Genomic DNA, 18,054 nt, shown 5'->3' with positions numbered 1-18,054 from the left:
TACTTTGGCAACGGAACATTATGGACCATCTCTTGCACTAATGTGGACTTGCTTTTTATTCTAATTGCAATTTACAATTGCTTTTTTGCATTTTTTTTAAAGAAGTTTTGTGTAATTTATGTATAATCTGCTTTTGTTGTGTTTCCGAGTCTATGTGCATGCCTGTAATGCTGCTGCAAGCAAGATTCTCATTGCACATGTACCTCGTTGTACTTGTGCACATGACAATAAACTCAACTTGAATTAAACTTGGGGATGACAAACAGCCGAATTAGAGGATCTCGGAAGATTTTAGAGGTATATTGCAGGGATACAGAGAAGCCCCTAAACCTCGAACATAATGATGAAAATCTTAAACGCTTTGGTGAACCAGAAGTCAATAAAGGTGATAGATGAACAGGACCGGGTGCACATTAGGACAAAGGCAGCAGAGTTTTGAATGGGTTTGTGCATGGAGGGTAACACAAAGGAAGCCAGTGAGGTGTATGTTGAAATAATTTAATTTTGCAGTCTCAATAGCAGGAATACTCAGAAAACAAACAGAAAATTAAAACCACAGTAAAGCTCAGCTCTAATTGTGCACCTGCATTTTTTTTATTTGACAATACAAGCAACATAAATATAATTCATCTCACAATTGCTTTTTAAAATGTAATTTTGAAAGTAAAATGGCCTAATCAGACCACTATTGGCAGAGCAAAAATATACTTAATGGCTTTCATGACATAAATTAAGCAATACCAACAGCAAAATTCCAAACAGCCAAACGTGAAGTGAAATACCTGGAAAACACAAATACTTTATAAATAAAAAGTGAATTAATTATTTCACGGTGACTGTGAGAACAGGATTGAATGAGGGTTGTAAAGATGTTGTACACAGTTTCATGTGCCAAGGTCTGAATTAGACGTGATCTGAAACACTGTAGGAGTGAGCGGTCCAGATGCATCACTGAATATTTGGTGAAGTGTCGATCTGTGTGGAATTGTTAAACACTGCATTTACACCATCTGTGAAAATATATCTAGCTGGATTTGTCCCTCGCACAAAGCAAGATGGTTGCAGTTGTTGGAGGTCAATCACCCAACTCTCAGGACATCACAGAAGATCCTCAGGGTTGTATCCTCGGGTCAACCATTTTCAGTTGCTTCATTTAAGACCTTCCCTTGTCACATTCAGGGTTGGAGGTATTCACTCATGAACAGCAGTTGTCAATTGGCAACTGATCAGATAATGAATTTGTCTATACCCATTGGCAGCAAGTCTTGGACAACCATCAGGCTCAAGCTACTAAATGGTAAGTTGCATTCTCATAGACAATGGTCTCCAATAAGACAGGGTCTAACCATCTACTCTTGATATTCAACAGCAGGTACGGTGTACCATCGATAAAATGCACTGCAACAACTTGTCGAGACTTCTTTACCAACACCAGCCAGAGCTGCAGTCTCTACAGTTTTGGATAAGGGCTGCAAATGAAAAATAATTGTGTTCCTTCAACCTTGAGTTGCTTTGAGAGTCTGCTTCTGAGATGCTTGTAATGTTGGGTGAGGCACAAACAAAAATTAGAGAAGACGACTTGCATTTTAGTGACTTTCACAACTTCCTAATGTTTCAGAGTCAATGAAGTTCAGTCACAGTGTGTCACTCAATGTGTGCAGAGCAAGCTCCCACAGGCAGCAACAATGGCCGGATAATTATGTTGATGTTAGCTGAGAAATAAAAGATGAGTCAGGGTTCCTTGAAGAACTCCCCTATCCTTCTTGAAAATAGTGCCTCAGTATCTTTTATTTCCACCAGAGAGAAGTTTGGTTGAATATTTTACACTTTAGACTGTGTCACTTGGAGCAGCATAAGTTTATTGATGGGATATGAACCCGTGACCTTTGCCATTTGTCAGATTTGCAAAAGATGACTGGAAGAGCAATCGGTGAGATGACAGACTGTCTGAGCCTCAACTGATGTGGAGAATCTTGGCGGTCCAACAGTTTTAGTTACACTTTGCCAGTGGCTTGGAGGAAAGAGTGCCAGCACAGATCTCAATGTGCAAATAGACACAAACAGCTGGAGTAACTCACGGGACAGGGAGCATCTCTGGAGAGAAGGAATGGGCGACGTTTCGGGTCGGGACCCTTCTTCAGTGTGCAGGAGCTTTTTGGACTCTGACAGAATTTAAATACTAATCACAGCAAGCTTATTGCGAGTCATGGGACCCACTCGAGTTGATGAGTTTAAAAAAAGTGCATAATTTTAGAGATACAAAATTAATACATACAGGATACCAATAATATATTTTTTCCGTGGTCTAATCTTTGATGCCACTGTATGGGTAGTTTAGGTTGGTGACACCCTTTGCCTTTGCATAATAGGTTTCCTCAGTTTCTGTTGGTGCTGTGTTTGTGTTGGTGAGAGTGGAGGCTGGAGGTGGAAAGGAAGGATTATAAGACTTCTACCCTTAGTGTAGGCAGGAGGAGTCATGGCTAGCATAGCCAGTGCCAAGGAGGGACTGACTAGCCATGCTGGAGAACATATTAGAATTGGTGTACGTGTGTATGTTAAGGGGTAGTGTGGTTATTATTAAGGTTTCAAAGGTCTTTTATTGTCACATGTACCAGTTAAGGTAGTGATATGCAAATTACCATACAGCCATATGAAAAAAAAAAGCAACAAGCCACACAACTACATAAAAGTTAACAAACATACACCACAAGCTCCCGCGTTAGGGCGGTCGAAGCTCCTGCGGCTTGGAGCTCCCGAAGTCGGTCTCTAACCAGGGACCGCGAGCTCCACGATGTTAAGTCCGCAGGCTCCCATGGTTGGAGCTCCGAGATCGATCCCTGGCAAAGGGATTGCGAGCTCCACAATGCCAAGTCCACAGGCATCTCCTGTTGGATCTCCTGACTTCGGTCTCCAGCAGAGGCTGCCAACTCCTCGATGTTAGGCCAAGTGCAGACGGAGGGAGATACGATGCGGAAAAAAATCGCATCTCCGTCGAGGTAAGGGATTAAAGAAAGTTTCCCCCAACCCCCCTCCCCAGCACATAAAACAAGCCAAAGAACACTAAAAATATACATTTAACACATACTATTAAAACAACAAAGAAGGAAGGTTCATACAGACGGTTGGCGAGGCAGCCATTGCTGGTGCCACCTGGTGGATAGTATTGAAGATTAGAAAGTATTTCCTTTAATGGGAGGTTGGACAAACTTGGATTGATTTTTCTAGATTGTCAGAGGCTGAGGAGCCTGACAGAAGTGTATGAAATTATAAGGCATAAATAAATAGGGTAGTCAAGAGTCCTTTAACCATGATGGAAACTTCAAATACTCAGAGGGCATAGCTTTAAAGTGAAAGGGGGGAAATTTAGGGAGATTTACAAAGCATTTATTTTACAAGAGTGATAGGTGCCTGGAGCGTGCTGAAAGGGGAGGTAGGGGAAGCAGATATCATAGCAATATTTAAAAGGTATTTAGACAGGTATATGAGCTGGCAGGGAAGAGAGGTATTATCATACAGCCATACGAGAAAAAAAACAACATGACACACAACTGCATAAAAGTTAACAAACATCCACCACAGCGAATTCCTCACATTCCTCACTAAGATGGAAGACAAAATAGTCCAATCCTCTTCCTCTTCATTCTCCCACGGTCGGGGCAGTCGAACCATCCGACGGGGCGATCAAAGCTCCCGCAGCTGGCTGTCGAAACCCCCGCATCGGGGCGATTAAAGCCCCCGCGTCGGGGCAATCAGAACTCCCGCGGCTTGGAGTTCCCGAAGTCGGTCTCTGACCAGAGACCGCGGGCTCTGTGATGTTAAAGTCCGCAAGCATCCATGGTTGGAGCTCCGAGGTCGACCCCTGGCAAAGGGATCGTGGGCTCCGTGATGTTAAAGTCCCTTAGGCTCCCCGCTGTGGAGCTCTCAAAATCGGTCTCCAGTAAAGGCCGCCAAATCCTTGATGTTAGGCCGCAGTGCAGACGGATATACGATACGGAAAAAAATGGCATCTCCGTCAAGGTAAGAGATTAGAAAAAGTTTCCCCCTCCACCCCCCACATAAAACAAGGTAAAGAACACGAAAAAACACATTTACAAACATACAAGCTAAAGAACACAAACATACATTTAGCACATACAATTAAAACATAAAAGCAGGAAAGGACACACTGTTGGTGAAGTAGCCATTGCTGGCGCCACCCAGTGGTTCATTGTGGGTTTTATAGGGCAGCATTCACTGCTCATCCTTAATTGCTCTTGAGAAAGTGATGGTTAGCCGGCTCCCTGAAATGCTGCCGACCTTCTGGTGGAGGTGTCCCAGCAATGCTGTTTGGACAGATGCACGATTTAAGCCAGCTGTGATAAAGGTCTGGTGATCTTTTGATAAATCAAGATTGTGTGTGCAACAGAACAGGGAGATAGGTGGCTTCTCACGCAATGTTTGGGAGTGTGAGTCGACCAGTAGGCCCCTCAGACCACTCATTTCCTTGACTTTGCTGCATACCCCAAGTAAGACGTACTCACCAAGAATGAGCAAGAGTCAATAGAGATGGAAGAGGGTAACGAAATGTTTTGGGAAAATGGGCTCGCTAGTTGGTTCCCTTTTAGCCACAATAAGGTGGCGGGCCTGGATGGTGAATCGGGTGGTGAATCTGTAGAATTCTTTGCCACAGAAAGCTGTGGGGGCCAAGTCAATGGATATTTTTAAGGCAGCGATAGATAGATTCTTGATTAGTATGGATGTCAGGGGTTATGGGGACAAGGCAGGAGAATGGGGTTGGGAGGGAGAGATAGATCAGCCATGATTGAATGGCGGAGCAGACTTGATGGGCCGAATGGCCTAATTCTTCTCCTATCACTTATGACATGACCTTACATTATGGAGGATTAATTTGGCATCTGCAGAATGAGTTCAATACAGTGGATGGTGGAAATACAAAACAGAAAATGTCAAAAATAATCAACACGGCTGCATGGCGCCTGACCTGCTGAGTTTGCCCAGGATTTCCCGCTCACCTGTTTGCACAGGATGTGGGTGAGCTTAGGCTTTGGCTCTCCAAGAGTTAAAGCCACTATGGGGCATGGACAGAGTGGGGGGTATTCGAGGCTTGGAGAGAAGAGGATGAAAGCAGGAGGGGAAAAGCTATGGAGAGTAGGTGGACAAACTTGAAGGTTGGGGTGGGAATTTGGTGGGTTAAGAGTCAGACGAGGCTGGGAGGAGGACACGTGAGGAATTGAACAATAGTGTGGCTCTATCTATGAGAAAGATAGTGAGAACAGCCAAAACAACTACAACCTGCATTCACTTATTGCCTTTAACATTGACATCCTAAGGCACTTGACAACAGGGTTATCAATGGCATCACCTGTAGCACTGCAGGCGAGTTGCACCCATCCTCAAGTGACAAATCAATGTAAGAGGTCCTCATTACTGGGGTTCTGAGAAGTTCCTACAAAGGGCTGGCACAGGTGCAATGGGCTAAATGGCCTCTCTCTGCTGTGTTTCTTTTTTTTTGACTGGGGATGAAATAAAAACTTTTGTCCAATGTTTCCAAGAGTGAAACATTTGTTCCTATCCCCTGAAATTTGAACATATTTCAAGAGGCTCACTTCATGATGTGGAAAAAAGCAACAGAACTACACCTAAAGCAGAATTACCAGAACATCCATTTGCAAAATCTGAAACATTCTATAAGTGAAAACTGCACACCAGCATAATTGTAAAACTGCACTGCCAGGTTCTTACTAACCTCCATAAAGAGAAAGTTACTCACACAGCAGAAACATTTACCCAAAGATTTCAGTTTGTATTAAAACAAACGATAAAGATAGCAGCACTATCTGATAGACCAGTCCAATGGAAATCCAGGGCACAAAGTGAGGAACAAAGGAAGCAGGTGAAGTTACAGATGGGATGCAACCTCGAAGTAGGGAAGATATTAGCCAGTGCTCTAAACACATAGTTACCAATACTTGGAGCAGGCAGCCCCGAGCAACGGGAGCCCAAAACGTTGCAATCATTCTGAAAAGGGACTTTGCATTTCAAAAAGGGTATGGTCATGCATCGACTTTGATAAAAAGAATGTGTAGGGAGACCTTCCACCTCCTCCATCTGCTTCAGCTTACCTGTCCAGGTAAAAGATATTCACAATTGCCCCGATGGGTGGGACATCCAACTGGACGTGTGACCTAAGCTTTGACTTGACTCGTGGGTGAGCCATTTGGAACCAAACAGTCTGTTCTGAGCCGCGATCACCACTCCTCCAACCTACATTCCACCCTACCAAGTGGCGAGCTAGTATCGCCACATCTTGCAGATTGAACTGTTGAATATGTAATGCTCCCACCTCTTCCCAAAAACTGATACGTGTTTGCCAACACTGCAGAGCATACTCCTTGGTACAATTCCTTTGGCATCTTGGTTGAAGTGACTCTCGCAGGGAGTAACCCAATGGCCAGCAATAATAAATGGAGAGTAATGAGCACTGATCGGGAGGCAACGTCCCTGTCAGGATTGATAATGCAGGTCACGCACAGAAACTGAACCATTGAGCTTCATGAATACAGATTCCCTTCCTTCCCCATTGTGGGTGGATATTACATGATGATGTCGTAGACTCTTCCCACTCTTCCCAGCCATTCCCGGACAGCCTGACGAACGCGGATGTCGGTTACGTGACAGGTGAGCTGGCTGATACTCGGATACACTGAAGGCTGCAGTGCTGTGAAGGTTTGGTCTGGGAGTAGCTGGATTTGGTTGAGGACAGTCAGTATCATATTGGTCCATGCCTATAATAGAAAAGCTATTTTAGTGAGACCACAACAATTTACCTTTAGATTACGATTACATAGTAAATATCGCAGGACACTTTATAGCAATGTTATCAAGAACATAAGAAGATAGAAAATGGCAGGAGGAGTAAGTAAATTGGCCCCTCAAGAACGTTCCGACTTCAATAAGACTGCTCCTATGATTTAAAAAAACACAGCAGTGGAGTAACTCAGCGGCTCATGCAGCATCTCTGGAGAACATGGATAGGCGACATTTCAGAAAAAGGGTTCTCCAATTTAAGGGGGAGTTGAAGAGGAATTTCTCCTCTGAGCATTGTGAATCTATGGCATTCTCTACCCCCAAAGAGCCGTAAAGACGAATCATAATACATTCAAAGCAGATTTGTGATCTGATGGAGTTAGGAGTTATTAAGGATTTATGAAGGAGTTAGGAGATTGAGAACCTCATGACCCTGGTGTCTCTCAATGTCAGAAAGAGAAAGGAAATAGTGATCAACTTCAGGAAACAAAGTGGTACAAATACCCCAGTATGCATTGATGGTGTCAAGATACAGATAGTTGAAAGCTTTAAGTTCCTAGGAGTAAATATCACCATTTTATCAGGATGCAGCAAAGCATGGTTTGGGAACAGCTCCATCCAAGACACTTCACGCTGCCTTAGTAAGGCCACCAGCATAATCAAGGATGAGTCTCACCCCAGTCACTCCCTCTTCTCCCCTCCCCCATCAGGCAAGAGGTACAGAAGCGTAAAATCGCACACCTCCAGATACAGGGACATTTTCTTCCCAGCTGTTATCAGACAACTGAACCATCCTATCAACAACTGGAGAATGGTCCTGAGCTACTAACTACCTCACTGGAGGCCCTAGGTCCATCTTTAATTGGACTTCCTACTGGACTTTATCCTGCACTAAACGTTATTCCATTTATCATGTATCTAAGACTGTGGATGGCTCAATTGTAATGATGTATTGTCTTTCTGCTGACTGGTTAGCACGCAGCAAGGTCTTTTCACCATACCTCGGTACACGTGACAATAAACTTAACAAAATTAACGACACTGGCACAGCCTGGAGGGGCCGCACGGCTTGCTGTTCCCCCACACTGGAAAGTCTAACATGGCCAGGACCTACACAGTGAATGGTAGGGCAGTGGGATCTAGGAGTGCAGGTACATAGTTCCTTGCAGTTAGAGTCACAGGTAGATGGGGTGGTCAAAAAGGCTTTTGGCACATTGGCCTTCATCAGTCAGAGTATTGAGTATAGAAGTTGGGTGGTCATATTGCAGTTATACAAGACGTTAGTGAGGCAGCAGTTAGAGTATTGTGTTCAGTTCTGGGCACCATGTTATAGGAAAAATGTTTTCAAGTTTGAAAAGGTGCAGAGAAGATTTACAAGGATGTTGTCAGGACTCAAGATTCTAAGCAAACCTGAAAGGTTAAGCAAGCTGGGATTCTTTTCCCTGGAGTGCAGGAGTATGAGGGGTGAACTTATAGAGGTGTATGAAATCATGAGCGGAATAGATCAGGTGGACGCACAGAATCTCTTGCCCCGAGAGGGGGAATCGAGAACCAGATAGTATCGGTTTAAGGTGAAGGGGAAAAGATTTTATAGGAATCTGAGAGATGACTTTTTCATGCAAAGGGTGGTGGGTGTATACAACAAGCTGCCAGAGGAGGTAGTTGAGGCAGGTACAATGGCAACGTTTAAGAAGCAATCAGACAGGTACATGGATAGGACAGGTACATGGATAGGATAGGTTCAGAGGGATATTGGCCAAACTCAGGCAAGTGGGACTGATGTAGCTGGGACGTGTTGGTCGGTGTCGGCAAGTTGGTCCGAAGGGCCTGTTTTCACCCTCACTGTATCACTCTATGATTTACCTGCATCTGGCCCTCGGTATCCCGCACAGAGACGTTCTGGCAGCTGGCGCTGGAGCCGGAGCGAGGTCTCCTCTCCTGGCGGAGCAGCTCGGCGCCTGCGCTGAACGAGTGTCTCATGCGGCCCTGGTCGAGCAGTTGCTGGGGCCGCTGCAGCGGCGAGTCGGGGCCCCTGCCGTTCACTGACGATGCCACCACCGACTCCCCCTTGCCCGGGTTCTGCTGCTGCTTCCTCCTCTTGTACTCCAGCACCAGCTTGCCGATGGTGCGGTCGGTGGCGATGGTGTAGATCCTGCTGCCAGCGCTCTCCCACCACTCCTTCCTGCGGCCTTGCTCGGCCTTCTCCTCCTCGGGCCCGGGGCTACCCGGGTTGCCAGGCAACGCCGCCGGCTCTGCCTCCGCCTCCACCTCCGTCCCGCCCAGCGGTGGGTGTCCGGCCCGCGGCCGCCCGCCCTCCTCCGACAGCGGCGTTGTCGTCGTCTCCCTGCCCGAGGCCGACGGGCTGCTGGAGCCTTCCGACGGGCAGGAGGGGAGGAAGAAGAGCGGGTCGACGCGGTCGGCCGGCGGCACATCGGCACTGCAGCTCTGCAGGTCGAGGTGCAGCTGGATGTAGTTGTTGCACACCTCCAGGCACAGCTTGTGCAGCCGCCGCACCAGCCAGGCCCAGTCAGCGTTGCTGCCCGGCTGGATGCTGACGGATGCAATCCGCGCCCTCCACCGCCGCTTCTCCTTCCCCCTGGGCGGGCTGACCTGCGCCGTCTCCTCGAAGATGTCCTCGTCCTCCGAGGAGCACGGCCGCGACGAGTCCGAGCTGGGCTCCTCGTCGTCCTCCTCCTCCTCCGCCGCCTCGTACAGGATCCGCTTGACCTGCTCGGCCGTGATGTGCTCCTGGTTGGTCAGGATGGCGCAGATCAGGGTCTGGAAGTAGATGCTGAAGCTCATGGCCGACTGGCGGTAGAGGTTGGCCGCCCCGCCCACCCCCGACACCTTCATCAGCAGGTACTTCAGGCCGGGCCGGGTGTCAAACTCGCGCGCCGTCCTGTAGGAGTCAAGCAGCAGGTCGAAGATGACGGCCAGGTTCTGCATGGAGATGTACCTCAGGAAGCCGGCCGGCCTGACCTCTCCAAAGCCCACGGTCCGGTCCGGAGCATCACTGGGCGTGGGGCCTTTGACAAACTCTTCCAGCAGCACGTCGTACAGGTTCTGGAGCAGCACCTGGTGGGATAACAAACTGACCACTATGGTGCGGAATGGGATTCTGTGGAATAAAAGAGAGGATTAGACAGAGGACGTAGAAACAAGCTGTGCCACCTGAGGCAGATTTAGTGTTAATCAGGTAGGTGTAAGATTGTTTCTGCGTACACTATATAGAAGTCATAGCCTTAAAAACGACTTGCAGTTTCCACAGCAATACCTGGTGGGATACAAGCCTCTACTGTTGAATAGGATTCTATGGATTAAAAGAGAGGTTTAGACAGTGTTCTAGATATATGGAATAAACTGCCCAAGGAAATAATAGAGGCAGATATGATTACAACGTTTAAAAGACATTTGGATAGGTACATGGATAGGAATGAATTGGAGAGATACAGGCCAATGCAGGCATATGAAATTAGGTAGGCAATTGGTTGACATGGATGAGTTGGACCATGTTGTATAATTACATGTACACCACAACAAGTATATATGGCATGCATATATATCTGTGTGCGTGTGCTAATATATATTTGTGTGATTTGTGACAAATGGAGAGAGAAAGAGGTGCGTGTGAGAGTGTTTCTGTGTACGTAGAAGTCATGGGCATACATCCCAGAAACAACCCTTTCGCCCACCAATAGTGAATCATTTAAATCTGATTCTCTGCTATTTCATGGATAAATGTAATAAACACTGGAAACACTCAGCAGGTTGAGCAGCATCCGTGGAGAGAAGAACTGAGTCAACAGTTCAGGATTGATGACCTTTCAACATCTTGAAACATTGGCTCTGTTCCTGGGCAGCTTTCCTGTTTGATTTTGTTTTTTTTAATTTTAGTTTTTCACCACCTTTAGTATTTTGCTTTTGGCTTGGTCACAGAACAGGTATGGAAACGTGGAACGGGATAGCATAAATAAGACAGTGAAATGAAACTGGAGGACTTACCCTATTTTCCTGATGGTTGTCAGCCATGAGAGAAAAAAATGGAGCAAGAAGATAGATTAGAACAAGGAAACTGGAGCACTACTACACACTGGACACCAATAGCGGGTTACACACAGAGCACAGGAGAAGATTGAAAAAGGGGGCACCAAAGTGAAGATAAAACTCTGGCCGCTGGGAACAAATTAAACTTTTGCAAATGTGGAATGATTAAACATGACATTGCGTTTATCCATCAGCCTTTAGGGATGATCAAACATTATGGTCAGAAATTCAATACATCTTATGGATTTACAAGGAAATGGCACCAAGGTTCATCCTTGGGTATCCACGGAAGATTAATGTAATGGTCGGGAAGGAGGATTACATGTTGAACAAAGGGAAACGCAAAATTGGAGGAAGCTGAGATCACAGGACAAGTGGCAAAATTGCAAATGCGTTGGGTCTACAATGAAGCCTGTCGCTCTATAATAATAATAATGAAATCCTGCATCTTTGAAGATTTGGAGATTAAAAATGAACGGTTACATTCAAGGTCCAAAGTTCCGGCAAATTGAATAATTAGGGTGGTAAATATGAGGTAAGATGAATGTAAGAGTGGAGGGGAGAGGGCTCTGGTGGAAGAGGGTCGATGCTAAGGATAAACAAGGAAGCAGAGCAGGAAAATGACTGATGTGACAATAGCCAGATTATGTCAAGGGGGGACAGAGTGTACTAATTTTAAAAAGCATTAACAAATGGATTTGAGCAACAAAAAACAGAGCTAAGACAAATAGGTCAACAGTAAAAGAGATAAATCTGAACTGAAAAGTGGACAGGCTCTTCACAGTCAATGGTAGAGAAACATAGAAAATAGGTGCAGGAGTAGGCCATTCGGCCCTTCGAGCCAGCACCACCATTCAATATGATCATGGCTGATCATCTAAAATCAGTACCACGAAACTTGAAGTACAAGACTTGGATGTCCTCATGCACTGGTCACTGAAGATAAATATGCAGCATGCAATTAAGACAAATAGTGCCTTGGGCTTCTTAACAAGAGGATTTAGGTTCAGCAGCAAGAAAATGTTGCTACAATTATACAGGACCCTGACAAAAACTGAAACTGGAGAATCACATGCAGTTTTGTTATCTTTACATGATATAGGATATACTTGCTATAGGAGGATTGCAACAGAGGTTCACCAGGCTGATTCCAGGATGGTGGGACTGCCATGTGTGGAAAGATAAAGTTGGCTGTATTTGTATTCACAAGAGCTTAACACAATAGATGTGGTGAGAACGTCACCCCTGGCTGTGGTGTTGAGAACAAGGGTGTCACAGTCTCATATTACAGGAGGAGAAATTTAGGACTGGGACGAGGAGAAATTTCCACACTCGATGATGAAACTGGAATTTTATTTTTCCAAAGAAGCTGTAGAGGCCAAGTTACTAAATATATATGTGAGGAGATAGATATATTTCTAGATACAAAAGGCACCAAGGCGACTAGTGTATCTGGGACATGTTGGCTGGTGTGGGCAAGTTGGGCCGAAGGGCCTGTTTCCACACTGTATGACTCTAGGAAGCCTGGGAAGAGCAAGAATATAGTATTGTGTGGAAGGATCATGCATGGTCAGACTGAACATTGGAGCCGGCTCAAAGGAATGACTGGCCTATTACCATGTTTCTATGAAACCATTCATTGTGATTTATTCCAACTTACAGGAGTATGGGGAAGAATGTTTATTGATTGGGAATATAGGCCAAAGGCTTGCCAGCCCATTACTCCACACCCCTGCTACCCCAACTGAACATCTCCTTACCTCCTCTGAGTGTGACCATTGGGTGTCTCATCCGGTGGGAGCTCGATGATCAGCACACAGGACTGGGCATGCTCAAAACCCTCCCTGTTGTTGGGTGTCTTGGGAGAGCATTGAGTATCCAGCAGAAAAACCTGGGGAGCATTAGAATTGTGTTAATCTTAATTAATGATATTTATTTAAATATAATATTAATAGGTGTTAGGTAGGGTGGTGCAAGCCACATGAATTGAGTTAAGGGACTGAATAACCTTACATGTTCCTGACTTTGTAGAATATTTTTCCGCTGAAGTAGAGCTTTACCAACCCACTTTTCATCCCATCTGTTTCCTTGATAGACGTGATTCCAAAGATCTTACCTGTTGTGCCATGGCCCGGATTCTCCAGTATTCTGCCTCAGCGCTGGGAGAATGCGAGGGTGCTGCTACCTTCACTTCACAAGCGTCACCACTGAAGCTCTCTGAGCCACTCTGGAAACAGGCCAGCAGGTTCTGGAAAGCGAGAACAAACTCAATGATGTCAGATATTGAGGGGTGTGGTGCACGCCAAGCGTAACACAGCACCTTGAACAGGGCTGGCTGCTTTAGTTTGGAGACTGCCTGAGAATATAGAACAGTATAACAAGAACGGGGTCTTCAGCCCACAATATGCTGACCCTATTGTTAATTTAAACTAATCCCATCCGCCTTACATGGTCTATGTCAAGGGCGTTTACCTCATGTGTACCTGAAATGAACCAGAACAATGAAAATCTTACCTGCTGCAGGTTTACAGGCACATTACACACAATAACAGCACAAATAAGTCTACAATAAATTATCAGTTATTCCAAGTAAACCAGACCATGATAGTGCAAAAACCCAATGTATTTAGAGCAAGCACTGGTGCAAATTCCATAGTGGCTCGGTGCTGAGGTAGGGTTGTACAGGGTTGGTCAAGAACCTGATGGTCGTTGGGAAGAAGCTGTTCTTAAACTTAAGAGATGATGGTTCTCGGGCTTCTTCCTGATGGTAGCAGCATGAAGAGAGCGGGGTCAGGGTGGTGTTGGTCTTTGATGATGTCAGCTACCTTCTTGAGGTCCTATAGATCCCTTAGATGGTTGAGAAGGCATTATCTGTGATGGATCAGGCAATGTCTACCACTTTCTGTAGTCTCCTTTGGTCTCACCTCCAGAAGTTCAACGATGTATTCAGCAACATGCCAAATCTCCTCAAGGAAGATTGACTTCTGAGGAAGACAAGGTTTGGGGGGCTTTCCTTGAGATCCCTCCCTTCCCTGTCAGCTGATATACCTGTCTAAATACCTCTTAAATATTGCTATGATATCTGCTTCCACTACCTCCCCTTTCAGCATGCTCCAGGTACCCATCACTCGTAAAATAATTGCTTTGTAAATCTCCATAAATTTTCCCCCTTTCACTTTAAAGCTATGCCCTCTGAATATTTGCAGTTTTCATCATGGTTAAAGGACTCTTGAGTATCTACCCTATTTATGCCTCACAATTTCATACACTTCTATCAGGCTTCTATCAAGCTCCTCAGCCTCTGACAATCTAGAAAAAACCATCCAAGTTTGTCCAACCTCCCATTCAAGGTAATACTTTCTAATCTCAGCTTCAAAACTATCCACCGGGTGGCGCCAGCAATGGCTGCCTCGCCAACAGTCTGTCCCATGTTTCTTTGTTGTTTTAATAGTATGTGTTAAATGTATGTTTTTAGTGTTCTTTAGCTTATTTTATGTGGGGGGGGGGGGGGGGGGTTGGGGGAAACTTTTAAAAATCTTTTATCTCGACAGAGATGCAATTTTTTTCCATATCGTATCTCCGTCTGCACTGCGGCCTAATATCGAGGAGTTGGCGGCCTCTCATGGAGATCGACTTCGGGAGCTCCAACCGCGGGAGCCTGTGGACTTGGCATTGTGGAGCTCACAATCCCTTTGCCAGGGATCGACCTCAGAGCTCTAACCGCGAGAGCCTGTGGATTTAATATCGTGGAGCTCGTGGTCCCTGGTTAGAGACCAACTTCGGGAGCTCCAGGCCGCAAGAGCTTCGACCGCCCCGACGCGGAAGCTTCAATTGCCCCGACGGGGGGGCTTCGACCGCCGGTTGCAGGAGCTTCGATCGCCCCGGCGGATGGTTCGACTGCCCCGACCGCGGGAGAATAAAGAGGAAGAGGATTGGACTTTATTGCCTTCCATCATAGTGAGGAATCCGCTGTGATGGATGTTAATGTTAACTTTTATGTAGTTGTGTGTCTTGTTGCTTTTTTTTAGTATGGCAGTATGGTAATTCTCATATCACTGTACCTTGATTGGTACACGTGACAATAAAAGACCTTTGAAGCCTTTGAAACCTTTGAAAATCAAGCATCTCGGCCAAGCTTTCAATGACATTTTAATATCTCTAACAATTTTAGGTTTCTTTACACGCTCCTGTGAAGCACCTTGGAAAGTTTTACCATATTAAAGTTGCTGCAAGCTGTGTAGCCAAATCTGATAACATGGGCAGATGACAGTGAGATTTTCATTTGATTATGTGCAATCTGTGGAAAATTTGTCATCTTCCAGTCACTGCTATCTAAACTCTGGATTCTTCCTGCTTAATATTTTCTAAAACTCTGTTAAGTTTTATTTGACTGAGATTGCTATGTGATGTCGTCGAGGGACAAGAGATTTAGAGATGGGGAAGAAGATTACATTAAACATTCTATAGTCCAAGAAATCTTTTCATCTTCCTGTCCAATCTTAGTGCGATTTATCTAGTTTGATCTTCAAAAGATTTAAATTTAGTTTTATTCCTCATTGACTTGAATCTCTTAAATCCCCACTTTTAATCTTATTTTGTTTTAACCTCAGAAACTGTAATATGGGAGCTAGACACAAAATGCTGTAGTAGTAACTCAGCGGGTCAGGCATCATCTCTGGAGAAAAGGAATAGGTGATGCTTCAGGTCTAGACCCTTCTTCAGACCAAAGGTGTAAAGAAGGTAGAAGGCCGTCCGGGGGAGAGGAAGAGGAGGAGGAACGGTGGAGTCGGGAGAAGCGGTCATCACTGGGTGGTGATGACTCTTTCCCATAAACAATGGGTGGAGGTGACGGAAGAAAAGCAGTACGTCATGGCAGACATGGAACTCATTGAGGTGGGGGCGGAGGTGAGACAAAGGAGAGGCCTATGTTGAGGACAGTCCATTCAGTATCGGAAAGGGGAGGTCATGGGGGTGATGGCTAAAAACCCGACAAGGGTAGGGAATGGGGTCAGAGGGCAGCAGGGGAGTGGAGGCAGGAGAGCGGGCGAGGTGGGGGTTCAGAGAGGAGGGGGTTAGTGTACGGGTGGGGGATAGTAATTTTCATTGGGGAATTCCCCTCTGTGTTTATTGAAAGTTCTGGCTCCAGTATTGAGACTCTGCCCTTGGGTTCTGGATTCCCCAACAAAGGTTGGCAAAAAGAAACTATCTGGTTCTCCGGCCACCCCTTCTCCTTTGAGATTCTGGTGTATCACAACACCTGATGGATGCCGTCATCATGGTTTATCTCATCAGTTACTTAGCCCCTAAACGCTGCTTGAAGCACAGTACTACCTTCACCGGCTCCAGCGTGACCGTGAAGGCATCTTGAAGGGCACAGCAAGCCAGCCTCCACATTTCATCAGTGAACACGGGTCCTGCTGTAACCAGGACATACCTGAAAGAGAACCACCAACAAAGGTAGAGGAAAGCTTCAAAACATGGATGCTGAAAGTCACATATATAAGTGTTACAGTTTAGATGGAAAAATAATTATTGATAACTTGAGAGATTTGGCAATAGTTATGACCAGTACATAAAAAGGTGAGAGTCTGCATGATTAATAAACGTATGTGTCACGTGGCCGAAAACCAAAATAATGTTTAACTTTTTAAGAGGTGCCAGTACACCATATTTGCTTGTAGGATCACAAAAAAAGACATTGGTTATGATGCATATTAAAGCGTGGCTATTAAACCAGTTTATAGAGTTATAAACCTCATTTAAGTGTGCCCTCCAACCCAGCAAATCTGTACTGACCACCAAACACCAATTCATACAAATCCTATTATAAAAATTCTTCTGCCCCCGTGTTAGGTTCTACCATATTCACCCACCTACAATAACCAACAGTGGCCAATCACACAGGCCACACAGACCGCACCAAAGATCAGGATTTAACCCAAGTTGTTAGCTCTGAGGCGACGACTTTACAAGCTGTGCCACTGTGACTGGCCAACATTTTCATACTCTTGTTTGATGTCATCTCTTGTGAGGCCAATATTTAATTCCCATTCCTAATACTGAGGGGCTTTGGAGACCATGTAAAGGGCAATTTTAAGAGTCAACCATAATGCTTTGCCTGGAGTTACAAATAGACCAGATAAATTAATTCCTTTCAGGGATGTGTATTTTTATAACAGCACTACTGATATCAGTCTTTCAATGTACCTAACAAACTGATTTGAAGCATTTCAGATGCTGGTGAGGGGGATTCAAACTCACTGGTTCAAGCCTGTGTATGCTACATCCAAATTTCGCTACTTGTTTTCATCGATTGAACTGATTGAAAGATACAACATGGAAACAGGAGCTTCAGCCCGCCAAATCCACATCAACTATGTGATCACTCATTCACACTAGTTCGATGTTATCCCACTTTTGTATCTACTCCCCACACGCTTTACAATTTACAGATGCCAATTAACCTACAATCTCGTATGTCTTTGAGGTGTGGGTGCACCTGGAGGAAACCCACATGGTCACAGGGAAAACGTGCAGACTTCACACAGACAGCACCCAAGGTCAGTATCAAACCCCAATCTCTGGCTGTGAGTCAGCAGCTCTAACAGCTGCACACTGCGCTGCCCTGTGGTTACACTGAAACCAATGCACCTCACAACTTTGTTCCACATGTGCCAACTTTCCTAGATTCCCATTGCAACACATCGTAAACAAAGCTACAGCTTTATAAAACATTGATCCGGCTGTATTTGGAGTACTATGCAGTCCTAGTTGCCCCATTACAGCAAGGTTGTGGAGGATTTAGAGAATTTGCAGGTGACATTTACCAGGATTCTATGTGGGTTAGATAGAATTAGCAAAAGGTGAGGTTAGATAAACTTGGATTGTTTTCTCTGGAGCAATGGAGGCTGAGGAGAGACTTGATAGAAGTTTATAAAATTATGAGAGGCTTAGATCAGATATATGGTCAGAATCTACCAGATTCTACCCACTCTCGGAAGCCATGCGTAAATTTATCAAAAATCTAGGGTCACAGTCAAAACCCTGTTCTCTGGGTTAAAATGTCAAAGACTGGAGGACATAACTTTAAAGTCAGAGCGTTTAAAGTAGATGTGTAGGGCAGGTTTTGTTTTACACAGAGCGTGATAGGTGCCTAGAACATGGAGTTCCTTTGTCTAGACAGTGGAGATTACCTGAAAGGCA

The 18,054-nt window shown here is 45.2% G+C and overlaps 1 protein-coding gene across 4 annotated transcripts in view; it reads right to left on the bottom strand.

The window, feature by feature from the left end:
• Positions 1 to 271: 271 nt before the first annotated feature.
• The window catches only part of arfgef3 (ARFGEF family member 3), an 89,829-nt gene continuing 72,046 nt past the window's right edge, over positions 272 to 18,054 (bottom strand). For all 4 annotated transcript variants that reach the window (XM_078405436.1, XM_078405437.1, XM_078405439.1 and 1 more), the window contains 5 exons: positions 16,183 to 16,285; positions 12,968 to 13,099; positions 12,612 to 12,742; positions 8,671 to 9,925; positions 272 to 6,785 (listed from right to left, as the gene is read on the bottom strand). In XM_078405436.1, the coding sequence (XP_078261562.1) occupies positions 6,594 to 6,785; positions 8,671 to 9,925; positions 12,612 to 12,742; positions 12,968 to 13,099; positions 16,183 to 16,285 (1,813 nt within the window). In that variant the 3' untranslated portion in view covers positions 272 to 6,593. The remainder of the gene's footprint in view (positions 6,786 to 8,670; positions 9,926 to 12,611; positions 12,743 to 12,967; positions 13,100 to 16,182; positions 16,286 to 18,054) is intronic.

This window comes from Rhinoraja longicauda, chromosome 9 (assembly GCF_053455715.1).
Source record: "Rhinoraja longicauda isolate Sanriku21f chromosome 9, sRhiLon1.1, whole genome shotgun sequence".
Lineage (NCBI taxonomy): Eukaryota > Metazoa > Chordata > Chondrichthyes > Rajiformes > Arhynchobatidae > Rhinoraja > Rhinoraja longicauda.
This window is presented reverse-complemented; position numbering and strand designations above follow the sequence as displayed.